Source organism: Polypterus senegalus, chromosome 13 (assembly GCF_016835505.1).
Source record: "Polypterus senegalus isolate Bchr_013 chromosome 13, ASM1683550v1, whole genome shotgun sequence".
Lineage (NCBI taxonomy): Eukaryota > Metazoa > Chordata > Cladistia > Polypteriformes > Polypteridae > Polypterus > Polypterus senegalus.
In genome coordinates, this window is record NC_053166.1 from 149,715,566 (window position 1) to 149,737,767 (window position 22,202).

The 22,202-nt window shown below is 37.3% G+C and overlaps 1 protein-coding gene across 2 annotated transcripts in view; it reads right to left on the minus strand.

The window, feature by feature from the left end:
* Positions 1-22,202, minus strand: part of LOC120542724 (cytoplasmic phosphatidylinositol transfer protein 1-like) — a 161,456-nt gene that overhangs the window by 77,392 nt on the left and 61,862 nt on the right. For both annotated transcript variants that reach the window (XM_039775361.1, XM_039775362.1), the window contains exon 3: positions 8,568-8,716. In XM_039775361.1, the coding sequence (XP_039631295.1) occupies positions 8,568-8,716 (149 nt within the window). The remainder of the gene's footprint in view (positions 1-8,567; positions 8,717-22,202) is intronic.

Here is a 22,202-nt window from a genome sequence, read left to right on the forward strand (position 1 = left end):
CCCTCTGCCTATTAAATAATCAATAAAATGAAATAAAAAAATCACGAAAAGAAACAGAAACCACAACCTACCCTTACAGCGTCCACCGCGCTTCTGGCGTTACAGCCAAACACGTGGTGTATGCAGGTTATGAGGTGTGACGCTAATTAACGCCCGTACTACAACAGATTATATTGTTGATATACTATTAACTATTTACAGGGATCAACTCTTTTGGGGAAGTTCATAACAAAAAAATAAAAATTAAATTATAAATAACATGTGCACTTGAGTATTTCAAGCCCCAAGTCTGAGTCGGATGGTTCCCCTGGTCACCAATTTGTGTGTTTCACTATGCCCACTATGCCTTTCCGTCTTCAGCTACCCATGTGCACTTGTATGGAGGAGACCTTACGGAGCAATGCTGAAACGAAACGCAACTAAACCTGCTGTTGCGAGAGAGGACACATTACAGCGTGATCACGAAGCAAAGAGGCAAAGGCGTGACAGTCGCTCGCAAGAAACGGACACTCAGCATTTGCACAGATTAGCTCAACGACGTGTCTCTGCCGCACAACGAAAGGCAACTGAAACCCCTACAGAGAGAGAAGACAGATTACGCCGTGATCGCGAAAGAAAGAGGCAAAAGTGTGCCAATGAGACACCCGACGAGAGGTCCTTACGATTGCAAAACAACCGTAATAGACAAGGGAAATTACTACAAGATACTAATAAATACTTCACACAAAACCTTGTTTACCAAGAAGTACTCGACTCTTTCCACTCGAATGCCACGGGATTTTGTGACTCCACAGACATTACTATGTGCAATGAAGGTGATGAACGCGATGACACAGTGCTGCATGTCACTGACGAAGTTAATGAAGACCACTCAAATGACCTACATCGCTTTGCTCTTCAGAATGAACTACCACTACATGCCCCCTCAACAAGCACAGGACGTCCTCAACGGTATCATCCTCCTCTTCCTTACAACCTTTTACACAACGTATTCGATTCTCATTAGTCTCTGTCCCACACTTCGTGAATCATGGGTTTTGTTTTGAAATTTTATTTCCCATGCAAAAATCAAATGTGGTGCGATGAAGGACCCAGTTCACGACTGGCAGCCGCGTTTAAACAGGGAGTCCTTCAACTGTGGTCATCCAACGTGCAGCGTAGCGCGCGCCAAGTTGCTAGTACACCTATAATCTGCATGTCTTTGGACAGCAGGAGGAAACTGGAGAAAACCTACAAAGACACAGGGAGAATATGCAAACTCCACGCAATTAAAACGCAGGACATGAACCCTAGTCTCCTTACTGCAAGGCAGCAGCATTACCACTACTCCACCATGCTGCCGCCAAAATGATGTTTGTTCTTTAATTTTAGTTCAAAAATATCTAGAAATTCTATCATCAGAAAAGGCTCTGACATCACAGATATTAAATTGTTGAGTATTATCAAACCTGTGTCTGGCACCATTACAAAAAAACAGTGGGCAGCATGAAATGCCTCTAATCGGTAGTTGCAATGGCATTATGAAAAATCCAGATTTATTTTAAAGTTCATAGTACCAGGGTGTTGTACCGTGTTAGCCGTTATGAATGTAGTAAGAAGTCAAGCAAAATGACCCCTTTTATTGGCTAACTAGAAAGATTACAATATGCAAGCTTTCAAGGCAACTCAGGCCCCTTCTTCAGGCAATATAGAAACTGGAGTTCTCTGTGCTTATACAGACACCAAAACAAATACAACATTGGAAAAACTTTAAGTGAGACATCTTAAATGTAAAAAATTAATAGACCTCTTCAGGCTAAGATTCATTAAGCAACAGAGGAGAACAATGTATGGTCAAGATCTTTGGATAAGATAACTTTCCAACAAAGTCTTTTGAAGTTCCTGATGAGTTTTTCAGTACAATGTGGGTCTGTAGACATTTTGTGTGTGTCAGTCTGAGAGATGCAAACAATCCTCATATCTGGCCATAAAACTCTTGTCTCTATTTACACCATGTTGTAATGAGTTACATTTTAGCATGAGTTTAACTTCCCATTCTTTTCACTCTTGCTGTATTCTGAAGTTAGCCATAAACCCTGTGACTTTAAAGTTCCTCTCACAGTGTCCATGGCTGTTGAAGTGGGCTGCTACAGTAACACCTGTGTTGCCATGCTTGACGTGGCACATGTGTGAATTCATTCTCTGGCGTAGTGTTTGTCCAGTTTCTTCCACATACAGTGCAGTGTCAGGACATTTCATACAGAGAATTTAGTAGACCAATTTAGATGATAAGCAGGAAAATTATCCCTTTATGCCATCTGATCTTATGTTAACCAAAGATCTTGACCATACATTGTTCTCCTCTCTTGCTTAATGAATCTTAGCCTAAAGAGGTCTTGATTCATTTTTTACATTTAAGATGTCTCACTTAAAGGTTTTCTAATGTTGAATCTGTCCTGCTGTCTATATAAACACAGGGGACTCCAGTTTCTGTATTACATCTTGCCCGAAGAAGGGGCCCGAGTTGCCTCAAAAGCTTGCATATTGTAATATTTTTAGTTAGCTAACGAAAGGGGTAATTTTAAAGTCCATAAAGAAATCCTGCAACATTGCTCCCATTAAAAGGACTGCCAATTGATTAACTATGTTACTTCACTATAGCATTTAAACAGTACTCTTGATGTCACCTTTTTAAACTAAGTTCCTGTAACATTAGACAATGTCTAAAATCTGTTTTTTGTTGTACACTTTTTCTAGAACCTATGAGCTTGTACATCTGTTTGTTATTTTCTTAAGTTGACCAGCATGGTTGGACAGTGGGTAATGCAGAAACATCATGGATCCAGTTTCTTGGGTTAGAATGCTGCACCAGATCATTGAGTGTGCAAGGTTTAGATATTCTCTTTGTGTGGAATTTCCTTGAGGTACCCCAGTTGTTCCGCTCACATACCCACCAAACACGCATGTTAGAATAACCGACAACTCTAGACTGGCTCTGCATGACAATGGATAATGTGGTGGCTCGTCTAGGGGTTTTCTACCTTGTGATCGGTAATGCCTGATAGACTACAGTTCCCCAAGACCCTAAATTAGAATAAGCAGATGTCCCGTTATTTTCTTGAGTTATCTATCCACTTCCCCATTTATTATATGCTGTCTTTCATTTATTCCTTTACACAAGAGTTTTACCGGGCCAGTAAGAAAGTACATAGCACCTCTGTATCAATCAGATACTACATACTGTATATTCTACATATTGGCTTACTACTGCTTGGTGTGCATTATTCAGTTGCATTTTAAACCATGCTTCATTATGTGTATTCATGTAGAGTGAGCTCTGAAAGAGCGAATGCATTATACATGTACGTCAACTGATGTGAATGTCAGCGTGGAAAAATTCATTTGCATTAAGTCAACTTGGCTGCTACTGGCAATGAGAAACAGCTCACAACAGTCAGTCAGCAGTCAGTAGTAATCACACCATAGCAATAAATTCTCGAAGAAGCGATAGTTTTCCCAAAATAACACCTCCACTACTTCTAAGCCTGAAATAAGTATTTTGTTGTGAATAATTGATCAATCATTTGCAATTCCATTTTATTTTCTACTTTTATTTATTTAATGTGACACATAAGGTGTGATTCATTGAATTGCTTGCTTTGTACACCAGGTTTTATTATTTTAATATTGATTTCATAATTTAATTTACTGTACTTAGGGGGTAGTACATAGCATGATTGTTTTTGTTGGTGTTTTTTCCTTCATTCAGACACTGGAAATAATTAGAAAACTGGGCCAAATTTTTACTCAGAATGTAACCAATTAGATAATATTTGGTTGATCTTGAAACTAAAAGCCAGTGGTGGCTTAGATAAATGTACTGCCAGTAGATTTAAAATAGGAGACCCATAGGGTAGTATACAGAAGCAGGTCCACATCCTCTATCCTGGGTAATTCTTTGGAATTAGCTGACACCTTGGCAATACAAGTCTCTAGAATCAAAGTACATTATGTGTGCTATGGGCTTAACTAGTAGGTATTACATAGTGCCTTTATCTAACTACCTACCTTAGCGCCAAACATCTCTAATATAAGTTTCTATAAAGTGTGTTTTTTAAGACATTTATTTGAAGATATGCTTTTTCTTATGTCCAAAATTAGAACTTTACTTAGGTCCTTTAAGCATTATTATTACATTAGGTCTGTCACTTTTAATTATAAGTTAGTTTCAATCATGTATTGATAAGTTAATGCATACATTTCTTATTATTTTTTATGTTCTTCCCCGTGTCTGCGTGGGTTTCCTCTGGGTACTCTGGTTTCCTCCCACAATCCAAAGACATGCAGGTTAGGTGCACTGCCGATTCTAAATTGTCCCTAGTGTGTGCTTGATGTGTGTGTGTGCGCCCGGTGGTGGGCTGGCACCATGCCCGGGATTTGTTCCTGCCTTGCACCCTGTGTTGGCTGGGATTGGCTCCAGCAGACCCCCGTGAACCTGTGTTAGGATATAGCGGGATGGACAATGACTGATTGACTGACATTGTATCTGTGGTGTCAGATATAACTGGGAAGTATCAAGTGAGTACTTAATTATCCTCCATATACACAGTTGCTCCCCACAGCTTCAACAGCCCAGCCTTTGCTAGCAAATTTGCTTATTTATCTGTTTCTGGCAAATATTTGAAGATATCTTATGAATAAGATTTCACCTTACTGTGCAAAACTCTGTTCTATCTGTGCAACACCAATTTTCTTCTAAACTGATTTCCGCTCATTGGACATTTGAAATCCTTCTCACTGCCTTTAGATATACAATGTTTGTCTTTTTTTTTCCCCAATCAATTTGAATCAATTGTTTTAATCAAGCAAATTCCAGTTTCAGTGAAGTGAAACATTTACTGGTTAAATATCTTGTCTGAACTGTAGACCACTTGAGTTAGTTTAACACAAGGTTAGAATATTAACAGTTTTGACAAGAACAGGCCATTTAGCCCAACATGTTCATCAGTCCTATTCACATAATTTCTCAATAATAACATGAAGCCAAGTTTAAAAATCTGTGAAGTACTACTGTCTACCATATTCCTTGGTAACTTATTTCAGTTCCCTGTTGTTTTCTGTTTAAAGAAATCATTTCTAACACATGAGCAAAATTCTCCTAAAAGCTGCAAGACAAAGCCTGCTTTTCAAAAAGAGTCTCCCACTAGAACAAGCTGAGTAGATCTATTTTGCATTATCCTCATTAAGAGGATATCATTATCAGCTATCTTTGTAGAAATGTACCATTATGGTTCATTATAAAATTTTAAAATGTGCTTTAAATTTTGGCCATCTAGTATAGAAACATTTATTAGTGCCTTTGTGCTATTTAACAAATTCAATAATATTAGGAGAGATAGTCCTTGATTAAATCACATTGTTACACAATTAAACTGTATGGAATTCATGTGTGTTTACTGGCCCTAACCTCTCCTGCTCTCATATCCCCACACAGTGAAATTACAACTTGATCTCACGCACACCAGTAGAAATCAAATCTTGAGTTTTTTAGGGCTCTTAAAGCACAGATGGAGGGTACTTCAATTAACCAAATCCAAAACCCTGAGACAAAACAAAGAGAAAACAGAAACATACATAAGAAACTCAGCTTTCATTTTCTCATGCCTTTGTGTACAAGCTATTTCAGAGCAATGAAGGCAATTTATTCACTTGCTTTGGTTTCTGTTCAAGAAAAACACTGTGCTATATTGTAAAATTTTAAGTATCATTACCTCAAATCTCCTTCAATTGTTCATGAAGTGGACTGAACATACAGGGAAGTAAAACCATGGATTTCAAAAAGGGAATCCTACAATTGTTCAGTATTTTGTATTTCTATTGTTTATCCATTTTCAAAACTATATTTTTCAGTAGTGTTAAAGGAAGCTTTGTCTCGCCACAAGAAAAATGGACAAAAGGCAGGTATCAACTTTGGACAGAATACCAGTTTATAGAAGGGTAAGCTTGCAAGTTCACAATGAACACCATGAAACAATATGTGATTTTTCCAGCTTTCATTTACATCATTTTAGTAAGTCGGTGGTAGTCAGTGGGGTCCTCTTGTGAAGCTGGTTGTGTAATGTGACATACTCAGCGCATCACTCTAGTCTGCCACTCGCTCCAACAAAATCAAAGCCTATAGTCATAGTGGTGGTCTTTATGTGCATGTTAGGGCTGACATCCAATGAGCGCCCATCCAGAAATATAATGCATATAATACACCACTCTCGGTGGGCTGGTGATCTGCCCGGGGTTTGTTTCCTGCCTTGTGCCCTGTGTTGGCTGGGATTGGCTCCAGCAGACCCCCATGACCCTGTTGTTAGGATATAGCGGGTTGGATAATGGATGGATAATACACCACCAAAGAATAAGGAAGGTGGGTGTTTTGGACTTCATAAACAAAACAGAAGCTTATCTATTTGATCTCAAGTGTTTTATGGACCACAACAGAATGTACAAATGAAACAAAGGGACAAGACTGCAGCTGAACTCGCTATACAGTAGTGGCTAATCCTATGTGCAGATCCAATGCCATCTGTATGCTATTGGCTGTCACAAAAAGGGGCAAGCTCAACTGTGCTGTCAGGTCAGGCCAGAAGCAAGTCTGATATGCTCCGCGACTAGAAGTCGCATAATGTGACATCGGCTTCAGTTCCAATACATGAACATGGATAATGAAAAGAACCTAGCATGAACAAGTGGATGAACATGCAAACTCAATACAGATTGCATCCTAGTAAAGAATCTAGCTGAAGCCCTGCACTGTGAGGAAGCAATAATATCCACTGTCCCAAAAGGCCATCTTATATTTACTCTAACGTGTGAAAATAAATAAATGTATTAGGAGCTTTTCCTGGGTGGTGTAGTGGCACTTTAAAGAGTGCTTGTCTCCTGGATTCAGCATTCTGGGTTTAAATACTGAACTTTTTTGTTGCGTGTAGTGTGTTATCTTTGTATCTGTTTCAGTTTTTCACTAGACAAATTTGTTTTCGTCCTATATTCCAAAACACATTTGTCAGGCAGACTGGCGCTTTGAGATTTGCTCATTTTAGTGTTAGGGGTTTGTGTGTGTGAGTTAGTGGGCTCTGCATGGCTCCAGTGTGCTGTTCAGATATGGTTCTTACTTTGTGCCCAGTGCTACTGGGATAGTCTACAGCCTCCCATGATCCTGATCTATATTAAACAGTTTTGAGAATGTAATATATATATACAGGAATCATTCCTAGTGGCAAATTAAAAATACATCACTAGCAGCACTAATGCTCTGCAGCCTCATTCATCCAATGAACTGGCTCTAGGTCCCACCCCAATCTCTGCAGTGGAATAGTACCCTGTTCAGGGCGGTTTATTGCCTTGTGTCAATTGTGCAAGAATAGGCCCCAGTCCCTCACAACCCTGAAGTAGATTAATAAAGTCTCGCAATAGCATGTTACGCTGAAACACACTAAACCACTGTAGTGTCGTGTATTAAATTCGAAATCATGCAATAGTGAAAAAATAAAAGTCACACAATGGGTTAAGCTTTCATTTTCATAAGTAAATCTAAGAGGGAAAAAAAAAGCTTCCATAAGTTACACTGTTCATGCATCAGTTTAAAAGCTGTTGATGACTAAAATTAGAAACAACGTGTGACACAGCTTCAGAGTTCTGCATTGGAATTAAAACGTGAAGAGCAGAACACGTTAATTTGCTTTCAAGCTTAATATATTTCGCCCTGCCATTAACTCGAGAAGAGGATTCACATGAAACATTTTCTTTAGTTGCTGTGCCTATATCCGAGAATGAGAAATAGGTTGAAATTATATGCATTCATGATTAATATAGAAATATCTAAGATTCTGTTTTTAAAAATCTCCTAGATTTATTTATTGTATTTTTGTTCTTTAATAAGAGAGTAAAATCAAGATATAAACACAGCTCCACAATATAAAGCAAAATGCCTTTTTTACAAAATGTACTTTTCAAAGGTCAGGCCCTGACTAATGGAATTGTGTTAAGCAGTGCACATTGGGACTTGAAAAACTGAAGACAACGCTCTCTTATAATTTATTGATGGCACATTAGTTAATGGTCTAGTAAAATATTATTTCTATTATTGTGCATAAAACATTCAAACACTTGTTTTATGCCCCATAAAGTGTCCAAGAAGAAAAAAAAAACCTGATAGGAATGTCTTAACAGAGTAAATAAAAAAAAAACTAGTATGTTTAACTAACATAGGTGTTTGATTAAATGTGCAAATTAGAGTGGCTCGGAGGCTAAGGATCCATGCTGGTATCCCAAAGGTTGCCGGTTCGAATCCCTGTCACTGCCAAAAGAGATCCTACTCTGCTGGGCCCTTGAGCAAGGCCCTTAACCTGCAATTGCTTCAGGGGCACTGTACAATGGCTGACCCTGCACTCTGACCCCAAGGGGTATGTGAAAACTAACAAATTCCTAATACAAGAAATTGTATAAGGCGAAATAAAGAACAAAAAAAAAATGAGCACCACTGAATCACAGCACACACTGAAACCAGTACAATTATAGTTGCTAATTAGTCCACTTACCTGGATAGATGGACTCTCTTCTCTGTAAACTGTCCCTCTCCATGTACAGGATCTATATGAGGTTCATTTCTCACGACTTCCACACCTTCACCTTTGTCACTCTCCTCATGGCTATGTTTGCTGATAGTATACAGTTGACCTACTCTGTACTGAAGAGAAAAGAAATAATTTTAAGGGAATGATCTAGTATTCCAGGTCCTATAGCACAACATATCAGCACAAGGTCAGTATAAATTTCTTGAATAACTAAAAAATAGTGCCTATTCAAGCTTTTGTTATTGCATCCTGAAATTGTCATTTGGTAGAAATGTAAAATCTCCTTTCTTGTAATAATATGGCTTTTCAATAATAAACTTCCAAATAAGAAAAAAGCTACACAGAATTTCCTTGAACTGAAGATGCAAGGATATGGGCTGCAAGGATTTAATTTTATGGCAAGTTAATTTTCCACAGCTTTAACTTTTTATCATTTTTATTGCCAAGGAAAACATTTTTTTTCAATTCTATAATATCAGGGAAAAAAAAACATCACGGCTAGCAAGTACAATTTTACAACTCAAATGGATACTGTAGCTGATAGCTCCTGGCCTTGAGGGATGACTGTCTGATTTTTGTTCCACATTTACTTGATTACTCATTCTTTTATTTCATTTCTTCTAAAGGGAAAAAACAGATAAACAAACCCTTCCTGCCCACTTTATGATTTCTCCAGTGAACAGTGTAAAACCACTCTTGCAAAGTGAAGGTCATCAATTTAGCCGTTTGAAAGAAAATACACAAATAATGTAATGAACGCTAAAGAAAAATATCTCAAACCATACAGGAGTATCCTGTCTGTTTTAAAGCCGGACAAAAATATAGCAGATGTCAGTACAGAGTTCAACAAACTCATTCAAAGTCAAAACAGATGATGCACTTCTGTCCATCTAGAACATTCTCTTCCTTTTTTTCAAAAATACACAGTATGTGCTGAAATCGCTGTGTAATATATCAAATTAAGAAGCCCAGTTTAGAAACAGCTCTTTAAGTCTGAAATCATTTTGTACAGAATTTTTTTTTTATGTAATACAGGGTCACTGTGTAGTGTTTACAATGAGACAAATCAAGTATGGAGATCATTTTATTTAAACTGGACATGGGTTTAAGGATCCAACCCAGATTTTTTTTATCAAGGGACAAGGCTAACATCCACTATATTTCCTAAACGGGCTAATGGAGAGCCAGAGTCTATACAGCCAGCACTGGCCAAAAATTCTGGTCCAGAAACCATAATGGAATCACTGTCCATTGCTGGAAATGAAAGGTTAACCCTTTAATTATAACGATGAAATAGATGGGTGCAAAAGCAATGTGAAAAAATCGAATCATGAATGTAACTGTAGTATTAAATAGATTTAGAAATAATCATTTAGAAATAGAATAGAATTAGATTTAGAAATAAGCATTGCACAAATATCATTAAACTGTTTAGCATCCACACGTTTTCAGTTTTATCCCCACAGATCACAAGGATTCCCACAATTGAATTGCAATGATCAAAGCATTGTATATAAAAAATGCACACTGTGTAAAAAAAATAAAACACTAAGGTCTGTGTGTCCAGCAATCTGCTTGGCCAGTTTGGCTTTGGTGATGCGATGAAAGAGGAAATACGAGTGAGAGACTTAAAAGTAGTGTGCATATGAGGCGTGCTGTGAGAGTCACCTTCAAAGATGGCAAATATAAAACCAGAGAAAAAGGTGAGAAGGGTGCCTCAGAAATAATGAGAGAGACTGAGAAGCAGGCTTTATGGGAACACACTTGAGAAGGAGCACACTAGAGGAAAGGCACTGAAGGTACACATAGGGCAAGAGATAGCAAATATGTTTTAATTATGTGTGATGTTGTATTCATTGTTTTTTTGTTTTCATTATACTATGTACACATTACAATATGCTTGTAGTTGATGTTAATTAGTTAACAAAAAAACATTGGAAGTTTCTCTGGTAAATCCCTAGCTTGATTAAATATTTTTAACACACACATATATATATATATATAAACACACACATACACATACAGTATATATATACATTATATATATATATATACACACACATATACATATATATATATATATATATATATATATATATATATATATATATATATATATATATATATATATACTAGCAACTGGGAGCCAGATCAAATTGGGCTACAAATTCTACGTTTGTGAAATTCATACTTTCTCTGCAAAGAATTATTTGTTTTTTTAAGTCCTTGAAATAATTTTGTTATCATGGCACTGATTTGTGCTTAAAATAGACCTTTTCAGCTGATGTAATGAAGAGTTGCCTGTTTAAACGGGGCTGCGAGACGTGAACTCAGCTCTTCGGCGCACCTCATTTGATTTTTTCTGGCAAACAAATTTTCAAAACAACCCGCATTTTAAGACTCTAATCAGAGTAATAATTTAGTTGCCGTGGTCATTTTAGATCTGAGATTGGCTAAAATTTAAACAAAGACCGTTGTTAATACCCAGCCATCATTACTCAGTTTGCCAATAGATGTCAGAAGGACGGATGCCAAAACCGAACTGGCCAAAGATAGATTTCGAAGTACCAACAAATGGCGATATGTTCTAAATTACTTATGGTTCCGGAGCTGTCGAAGGGTTTAAGTCAGTCGACGATGTTAGTCCTGTAAAGTACGCTCCACCAAACCAACATTCCAAAAACCAACCAAACTTACTGTTATCTGCTTGAACCAACACCAACTTACTATACTCGGCCATTCAGCAGCGTCACTGAAGCATTCGAACATTCTTAGCCAATCATGCAATACTGCATCTGCGTTTGCCACGTTATGTTCTAACTACAGTGGCAGAGTCCCACTGCATGGTTCTAACTTATATTGAGTCGAGGTATTGACGCGAACACCATACATACGGGGTATTGACGCAAGATATTGACACGAACACCATACATACGGATAGTATCAAATTATATACAAGGATAAACACATATATACAGACACACACATATATATATATATATATATATACATACACACACACACACACACATATATATATATATATACATACGAAGGGGCTTTGCTCGCCCAACCCCTTCCCCCACCGGGGCGCACTATGTGCCAGCCACTTCACGTCTCTGCGAAGTGAAGAGGCGGGCTCAACGCACACTAAGGAGATACGGTCGCTCCTCTAAAACCCAGTCTTAAACGTGATATAATGGGAAACAAATACATTTTTTTTACCTCCTCTTTACTTGATCAGCTTCTGGCTTGCTGCTGCTGCTATACTGTGTGATCTGCATCTCAAATAGCGCTTCGAACATTTAAAAGCCTATACAGCAGCTGTCCTTTTGTCCTCACTGCCTTGTCCATCGGGACGTTAAAGTGTCTCCGAGAAAATCTCCTTCCAAGATTTTTTTTTATAATGGAGAGATATATACACACACATATATATATATATATATATATATATATATATATATATATATATATATATATATATATATATATATATATATATATATATATATATATAGGGCAACCGTACATCCGGGTTTCCCCAGAAATGTTCTCTTTTTAGGTGTCTACACTGGCATCCAGGGGTTTTTTACAAAACTGTCAGTTTGATAAACCTGGTCACACTGTGATTTGCCAAGTCAAGGTCATGGGGACAGGCTCTTGTGTCTAAAAGCGATGACAAGTAATGAGCGCCGACCCCAAACAGTGGCTTGTCTATCTGACGTCTCATTGTTTGTTATGCCATTACAGAATGAAAAAAGGAAAAAGAGATTGTGACTGAACTTGCCATATCTGAAAAGCATTTGTACAGTCACCAGGAGCCGTCAGAATGATTGTCAGAAGGCAGCAAGTTTGCAATACTTTGGAAATTTGAAAATATGCTGAACAGTTGTTAAGCATTCCTGTAGTCTGTCATACCGTGTAATTTCTTGTCATGTAATTTGATGTCCTTAAGGTAGTGATATTTAGCAAATGCACTTACTAAAGTTTCACTTTGCCTCCTCCTAAAAAATCACGTAACGTGCCATTGGTTTTAGACATAAAATAAAAATGTCAAAAATAATGAATCAATGCAAATAATTTACTTTGTGTTATTTATTAGTGTAGTGTAAGATGTCTAATGCTACCAACTGACATGATACTGAACGGCGAGAATTTCACTCTACAGTCTGCATCACCCTTTCAATATTTTCTTCTATATTTACAGTTCTCAATGAGTCACGCTACCAGTAGATTAAAATTTATCAAACCACTTTAAAATAGTGATATCCAAAGGAATTCTTGAGACACGTTAAACTTCTTCGCACCTGTTATAGTTTGGAGTCAATGTATGAGGCAACAACAAACACTTCATGAGGTACCAACCAAGTTGTTTCTGTCCACTAAAACTGCACTTACTATGCTACACTGCCACACCACTGCATATAGCTCTACTCTATTTATGCACCTTCCACAACACCCTAAATATCATCATACGTTCAACCCATGCCAATTTTATAAAGTATATACTGTACATACATCAGGCATGAGCTCAACCCTAGTTTTTGTTTATTGATTTTTGATAGTGTCAATTGGTAGTCTCTCAGTAAATCAAAGTTCAGTTCCTACTGTAAAATATCTGAGTTTTCCTGACTTTTTATGGCAGAAAAGGTGAAAGTAAATGGTAAATGCATTCTCAGTGTCTCTAAAAAGACTGAGACTAATGGCAAACTGAAAGACATCCTGTTTCAAAACATACTACTACATGTAGCTGATTATTTGATTTTATACTTAGGATTCATATTGGACACTAATGCTTATTCTTGATATACCAACAAATCTAATATCTAATTCACTCCTAATATTTATGGATGCTTTAACTTGTGGATAATTGTCTTTTTTTTTTTTTTTTACAAACAAAAAACTTCCTTTTAAAAAGACTAGTAAGTGTTAGCTAAATGATCTTATCAACATGGCCACAAGAGCAGCTTAAATGTATAAAACATGATTTGTCAAGGGAAGGATTTACTACAGAGCACACAAAAGCAGTAGCCTAATCTGCTCACAGATGACTGTCAGATTAGAATCAACTTTATAAAATTTCAGTGCCTATTAACTCATAAAGCTTGTCTACACTCTGTTAATTAGGACCTGGAATATAGAAAATGACATCTGGTATACAGTATGTGCAGGCACTATGGGCAAAGGATCAGATTTTGCTGTAAATTTTAAAATAGAAAAGTTTTTAAAATCTGTGTATTTACAGATGACTGGTTAAATATAAAAAAGATTTTTTACTTCATTTTACATATGCAGATTGTTGATCCATCAAGCCTATATTTAAACAATGGTGGAAGAACTCTTTTGTATGACGAACGGGTGGACAAATATAGTTTACCACTTCGGCACATAGCCTATTGCGTCCGCCTAAATCTTCTGTGAACTTTACAGTACATTACATTGAAATATATATTTAGGCAAACCTTATTTAGAACTCTAACATCTTTTTTTAAACATGACATGAAATACAGTATATATTTATAATTCGACAGTACCAAGATTACAAGGTGAGCTGCTTTATAAATAACAACGTGCTGTCTATAGTGTGCATTTAGTTGTCTATGAAGTGGCTATAAGATGCAGTAATATGGGAGATTTTCTCTTATCAGTGTTTTTAAAAGGTAATATTTTCCAACAAGCTTAAACACAATTTTAACTTAAAAGAGTGTTATTAAAAGGGCTTTCCAAGCTGACTGAGAGCTGTAATTACTGACTAAATAACTTGAAAAATGCCTGTGACAGAGATATCGTGTCATGGCATGATCTTTTTCTGCGACAACACTAATGTGTATGGTGTGTATTTACATTGTAGGAAATTCTTCTGTTACTATTTTGGTGGTCTTTTTTCTGTGTTGCAATGAACAATACATAATCCCATAATTTTATAAAAAATCATTTTTTGTAAATTTGGAAGAAGGTTAATCTGGTTACATGTACAGTTGGGCTGTAGAGTCACTATACAAAACCTTTGACTCCAGCTCCTCAATTTCTTGTCTAGCCAACTCTGACTCCTCTATTTATAATTAGACTAATATATTTACTGTGTTAATTGAAACACACAACATACAAGATACAAGATGCCAGTGTGAATCATCAGGCTACCTTTTAGCACTCTAACCTGTTAAAGTTCAGGTTTAAAGGCTGTAACAATGTTGTTGTGAATTCTAAACACTGAGAAACACTAATCATATGACTAAACTTACAAAAGTAAAAAAAAGAAGCTATATTTTTATCAAAAATCTAGAAAAAGATAGTTTAATCGAATTAGTATATGTGAAACTGTATACTTTAACACATTATATTACAATTTGCATTTAACTGAGTCGGAGTCAGTACATTTTACCAGCTCCAACTCCAGTACCCCAAAACCTGCTTTCGACCACAAAAAACAATAGGACCATTAAACTACTTATTGTTTATGTTTTTTTTCTTTTTTAGCAAATTATTCATAAATATTAATTCAGCTTTGTGCCTTCTACTCTTTTCACTGGTTATTCCATCAGTAGTCACATCCCAATCAGCTAGAATCTGACTCGTAATGTTTATACATTTCAATTAGCTACTGTTTCCTTCTCTCTCTAACCCAAAATTATATTGAAGGAATTGCAAAATAGATGGGCAAATAGAGCTTTTTCTACTTTATATGTTGAATTGTTTGTAAATTTATACTGGCACTGACTCTACTGCACCATCAGATTCTACTACTCAAGTTATCAGTTTAGGTTTATTTATAGACTAAGTTTGTCACAAAAACTGATACTTCTACCAAGTCCATACCAAACTTCCAAAAAAGTGAATGGTACTAGATGTTTTTACAGTGTTGGTAGTATCAAATGAAAGTCAGTATTGCACTCAAGCATGACTGCAAATAGAAAATTACCATGGAAGGCCCAGTAATATGCAATTAAAAACTACATATGAAAATGTCTTACAGTAGTGACGATAAAGCACTGCATCAACAAATGTCAAAAACAGCGGAAGTCACATTTGGAAATGCTTTGTGTTTGAGGGAAAAGAATTTTAGCTTGCAATTGCGCTAATTAAATCTTAGCCTTCATTTAATAAATCTTAGTGAGTTTGTAGCAGTGGTGATGTGCTCCTGTGACTGCCCAGTTGTGTAGTTTTGACATTTGATTTTGTCTTAAATCGTAAAGATGGCTCGTGTGCATTTGAGAGAGCTGGCTGACTACCAATGATCATTCACTTGGAAGCACAATACATACAATGCAGCCAAAAGGAAAGAACGAATGTGTGTGCTTTTAACTGTGCATCTACAAGAGAGGCATGTCTGTCTGATATCTCATGTCTGTTGTGACATGACTGAATGACCATACCAGGAAAGCCTTTGCTGTCGGCGCAGTCAAGCAGCATGTTAATTGGCTGTCAAAACACAGTGAGCTTCAGATACTCTGTGTGATGTTCTGTGTCCCTTCACCCTGCATGACAAATAGATCAACTGCAGTAATGTTATGGGACTGCTAATCTTCACATCTAGCATGCATTCCCCCAAAATCTCTGTCAGCTTGGAATCGGCCATACTGACCTGGGTTAATAGTGCTGTCTTTCAGCCAGACAGAATGTGTTGGAGACTTGGATTCTGTGCATTGCATAGTCTGTACTTTGTCTCTGTACCAATACCAGAGTTGTACATTTCTGGGACTTGGGAGAGTGTCACATGTGAACTTAATTGGAAAGCTTATTCTTGCCTATGGGATCTGCCACATATTGGCCTACATTATGGACCTGTTGGAGGACAGCTCCCAATTTGATCAGATCCCCTGTTGACAATGATTCACTGCCTTGATCTTGCATCTCTCTTCTTCCGTGCTGGTCACTTCAGAGATCAGCAGCTCTTTCCAGCCCTTTTCTGTGGCTTTACGCGACGGACTTCACAAGAGCATGCCACCAATGGCCTCCACCTTGCTAAGATTACATAAACAAAGGCCACAACAGAAAATCACCGGAATTAACGTGACATAGGTTTAAATGAGGAAGAGTGTCTGTTAAAGTGTGTATGTGTGTTAACTTGTGTTAGGGTTTTCTCCCTGGCCCAAAGAGTATTTACTCTACAAGAATTTGGCCCCAGGCAGAATTTATTTGATGACCCCAATGTATAGTATCAATGTTCTCCCAGTATCTGTGTGGGTTAAATTCTTTGGCTTTTCATTCACAATTCAAAGGCATGCAAGTGAATTTGATTCATGGGTTCAAACTGGCCAAGCAATAGACCTGGACAGCCAGGGTTTGCTTATATCTTGTGCCTTATCATGCTGAAGTATCTTCAGATGATGTTAAATTTAGAAAATGGATAGATGAAATTAAAGGGTTAAACAAATTAAACAATGCCCTTTTATTCAAATGCACTTACAAAGTCATCCATTTTAAGAAGTATGTTAATCCATCAGGTAAACACCCCTTGCTGGCCTCACCAACACCTTTTCCTGCAACAACCCAAGCTTTTCCTAGACGATCCAAGTACTGGCTGGGCCTGCATATGCAGAGCTTCAGGTGGATGACCAACGTTCTAAAGTACATGTGGTACAAAGCGCCTTGTCCATTATGAGTAGAAATGTGTATATAATTCAATAAACACTTTGTTTAAGGAGATGTTGAATTTGTGAAGAGTTTAATTCAAATAAGTAAGAACATTAACATGAAAAATGAGAAATAATAAGAAAGAAGTTGGGAGGCTGAACGCATGCACTGACTGATACAGCACGTTTCCACTCCCACCACACGATGAATCAGCTCAGGATCCCAAATTAGGACCCAAGTACAGCGGGTGACACGTCAGCACCACATTAGTTCAAATGAAGTGGAACAGTGTGAGTTTTTATTTTACAGTGGCTGGAGTGACAATCCTGCCACCAACCCCCAAGTTTTCCCTGCAAGTTGGAGGATGTGGTTGCAGGGCTGGATGCAGGTTAACGTCATACCCAGAAAAGAGCAATTGCAGGTTACAAGCCTTGCTCAAGGGCCCAGTGGAATGGAATCACTTCTGGCATTTACAGGATTTGAGCCAACAACCTTCTAATTGCCTGCATATATCCGTAGCCTCAGAGCCACCACTCCACCCAATTAAGAAAGATGGGTAACCATATAAAATACGGTAAAAGTATAACAAGTTGTTCAAAAAATAACAAAAAATGTTATTGTCTGCTAGAATCCTATCAGCTGTGTGGCACCTTTTTCTAAAACCATATAACACCACAGGTTAAAATATTTTAAACATGACACTAAATATTAGATTTGGTTATGTATTTTCCAGAGGGCCAACTCTAAGGTCAAAGTTGTTTGCTGGGCTTACTGCACCGATTTCATCTGATATGTTTGTGCGAACATTTGCATATAATTAAGTGTATGCATATACATATGATTATGTTTCCAAAGCTTTTCTGTGTTGTCATAGTAACCTGGAAAATCACTGCCAAACAGGGCTGCTAGAGTTTCTCAAGTTTAAAGGAGATGCAATTTGGGACACAGAAGGTTAAAGTTCATTTTAGTATCCATTTCTTTTTGTTTCTTCTCCCTTTTAACCACAAATCCTAGGAGCTGCTACATCACTGTCTCCTGCTCTGCCACCAGCGTCAGATTGATGTCACGGGAAGGCTAAAAATAGCATCTGTATAAGAAGCAGTTAATGATCCGTCGTCACGGGGAGGTGTTGGGGGAGGTAAATGTGTGTGTGTCCACTGATTAAGTCCAAGTTCACTAGGTAAACCCAATACCTTAAAGCATTTACACATTATTGCTTCTTTTGTCACAGCGAGAGATTAACATATATATTATGATACATATATATTTTTCATAATATAAAATCTTAGTGGCGTCAATTCTAATAAACTCTTTCGTAAAAAAGAAAGACATATAGATATCTTTGCAATTTGCGCATCTTTGCCAAATCGGTACATTTTAAGCAAAGAACAATATGTCCCTGACAAATGCTACCTTCTGGCATTTAGCATATTCCTTATATGTTTGCTATTTACTAATTTTGCTGTTCTTTGATAATTTATGTGGTGTCTTGACAATCTGTGCAGTGCTTGGAGCCAGCTTGCTGCCATGAGCACTATATAAAAATAAAGTGAACTGATTATTGACTAGAGGCAGCCATCACAAACCACAGAGCTTTACAAGATGAAAAATCTCAGAATTGAAATGAAGCCCAAACAGACAGAATGCTGATTGTTTCTCATGGAAACAGAAAAAGATGGGTTTAGTTAAAGATGTGCATATTAAAAAGGGAGGAACTGCTGTTTGCTGGATAAATACAATGGGATATCAAAGTAGAGTAACATTTGTCACATGTGTATGCCTAAATTGGGAAACATTATTATTATAAATTTTTATTCATAGTGCTTAAAATATTTTACAGTTTGACCAGTTGTAGTTCAGCCTGTTGCCTTGACTGATGTCTGAATGGGTTTTTGTTCCAAATCCCAAAATTAAAAAGGCAGACAGATAGATAGATTAGATAGACGGCACTTCATTTGTAACCAGGGGGAAATCTGTCATTTTTACAGAAGCTCAACATAATTATTATAACCAATAACAGCCCCCTTCTCCAATATACATCAGAATGACCTAAAGGAAAGAAAACTTAAAAGAAAGAAAACCTCTGACTTGGCTGCAGACAAAAAGGGCAGTTCCCGTCACAATGAGGTATTATAAAGGTAAAAAGAAGCGTCAAGACTGCTGACCCTGTGTGTGTGTCGAATGTGAGTGGACCCCACAACTGACTGGTGTCACGTTTAAGGCTGCTTCCTGCTACACACCCAGTGCTGTCAGGACTGTCCCAGAATTTCTGAATCCCTGAAATGAATTAAGTGGATTTGAGATTTTTTAAAAGTATATTATGATCAGAAACATATTACTTAGCAACAAGCAATAGCAAAGTGTTATGTAACTATAATGGATAATCTAACAAAAACAAGTTATTATTTTACATAGCACTCCACTGAAACTGCTCAGTAGACAGAATTCTGTGGGTAGGAATACTGGCAGCAAAAGAACAAAAAACTGTTCTCCTAAATGGAAGCAGCTCACCTGTGAAGGGTACAATAATATCTCTAACCTTAGACATTAGACATGATACTGTACATAGGCTGGCATAAATCATAAAGAGAATGCTGTGGCTACCATCTTTATTTACACCAAGATGCCCTTTAACACGATTTCTCACATTTTAATACAATGGGGAAGCTCAGTGGCACACTCACGGTTGGTAACCTGCTACCTTGTGCTTTGAAGTCCAGAAATTCAGTGAGGGAACTAAAAGCAAACGCACTGCACTAATCTTGAATACAAATAAATGGACACATATATACACTTATTTGCATATTGGTAAGCGCTGGGCGTAAAAGTGTTACTTCATATGCACTGCATCATGCACTGTGTCCTTAATTGGTGTCACTTACAACGTTATTTGAATTCTCCATATCGCCTAATTTTTCATTGTGTACAACAAGAAATATTTATAAGCATTCATTTTCCCCATGTGCTCTGGCCACCACTCCATTTATTAATTGTAATTAAGTCAGCTTAATTTTAAAAGCCAAACTATCTCAAGCACTTTAATTGGCTTAATGGACCGTGCATGATCAAACAGAAAGGTAATCAAGTGTTCTGAAAGCTGAGAAAATCTCATCAACCACCATCTCTGACAGAGCAGGGACCTTTTATTTGGCTCCGGTATATGGTGTTCTCATTGACAATCTCTGCTGTTAGATGAGAGCAGAAAGGGGGCAACAAAAAACAGGAAACAATCTGAAGCTGTCTATCATAGGACTGGAAGTTATTGTTCTGAAGAACCAGGGGCAGGGCACACCCAAACACATGCAGCGACTTTTACTGACTTAAACAGTCTAGTGTATAGACCAGAACTTTACTCAAAGTATGGAAATGCTGGTCAAACCAAAGACAACTGGCCAACACTTATTTTACACAATCTGCGCCCTTCCGAACTGTAATTTAGGTCAGATATCATAGACTCAAGGGCAAGTTCTGACCACAAAAAAGGACTTGATGATTGGAAATTACAATTCTTTAATGTTCCGCTGTGTATGAATTATTAACAAAAAAAATGTAGAGAAATCGCCATTTGAGATGTCATGCTGTCCCACTTTGTTTTGTTCATATGTACAGTATGTCAAGTTGGTGTTTCAGGCAAAATCTGACGTGACTGCTGACTTGCTGTTCGATCAGCACAAAAAAAAGAAGTATAATTAAAAACATATCCTTATTACATTTTTGAAAATAAAAAGAAACAAACAGTAAATACACAAAGTGTCTCACTGTTCTAAATAATACATCACTGCAAAAAACCATTTCTCACTCAGTTGAATGTTTTTTTTTTCTTATATGATGCTATCTGATTCAAAGTCAGCATTATGTCACAACTCATCTAATTTGGGCAATCAAGTTTCCACTAAATTCTTCCACTTGGAATTGGCTTCATTAGAGTCTCATATTTCCAGTACTTTTCATAGCATTTTTACACACCATAACTGCCAAACAAGAACAAATGTGTGGTTTAGAAGTGCTGCAAATGTGTTACTGTATAAAAGGTGATAAGCAGCGGCACCACACTTAATATGAGGTCCTACTTCCAGCTGGTAGCCAGGTTATTCACACTAACTTCAACTGAGACTCTGCGACAGTACAGTATATACAGTATATACTCACGTCACCATGTTTAACAGGTGAGGTGGTATGCTTTTGATCTTGGGCACTTACTTTTAGTTTTTTTATATATATATATATGTACAGGGGTGGGCAAAAGTAGGTTTGCAGGTGTTCATATAGAAAAAGACATGCAGGTTATGATTCTCTCTCTCTCTCGTATATTTATACACACATATGTATACATATATATATATATATATATATACACACACACACACATTTTTTATATATATATATATATATATATATGTGTGTGTGTGTGTGTGTGTGTGTGACGCTATAGCTGTGTAAGCCTGTGCTGTAAAACGCCCAGGGTCCTAGAAACTATTGAAATTGTCAGAAAAAAAAATTGAAATGTAGAGATGTCAGGCAACTGAAAGGAACTACTCTGGGCATCTCACTCTTCAGAGATTTTGTTTCACCAATGTGCTCACCTTGCTTGTGTATTAGCGGTGGGAGGAAAACTAAAAGGGATACCATTTTGCTGATGTTAGCGGCTAAGTGACTTTGTCTTTCTTCTGAGGTTTCATTTTGCTGATGTGCTGGCCCCGTTTCTGTTATTAGCGGCTAATCGCCCTTAACCCGGATCCACCTCTCTCTTCCAGGCCGGACGGACACACACATATACTTCCACGCATAGATGTTTTTATGTAAGATATATATTTATATTATATATATATATATATATATATACATTTAAGCACAGGGAGAAAATGAACATTTGAAAAATCGGTCATGTAATAAATCAGCAAGAAAAGCAACGTTGTAACAATGCACGGAACGAACCAACACACAATCGTCCGTGACTGAAAACCGGCGGACCGCCATCGCGCCTTCTCCTGCCAGACGGAGGGATGGGGGTGGACGGCACTGAGG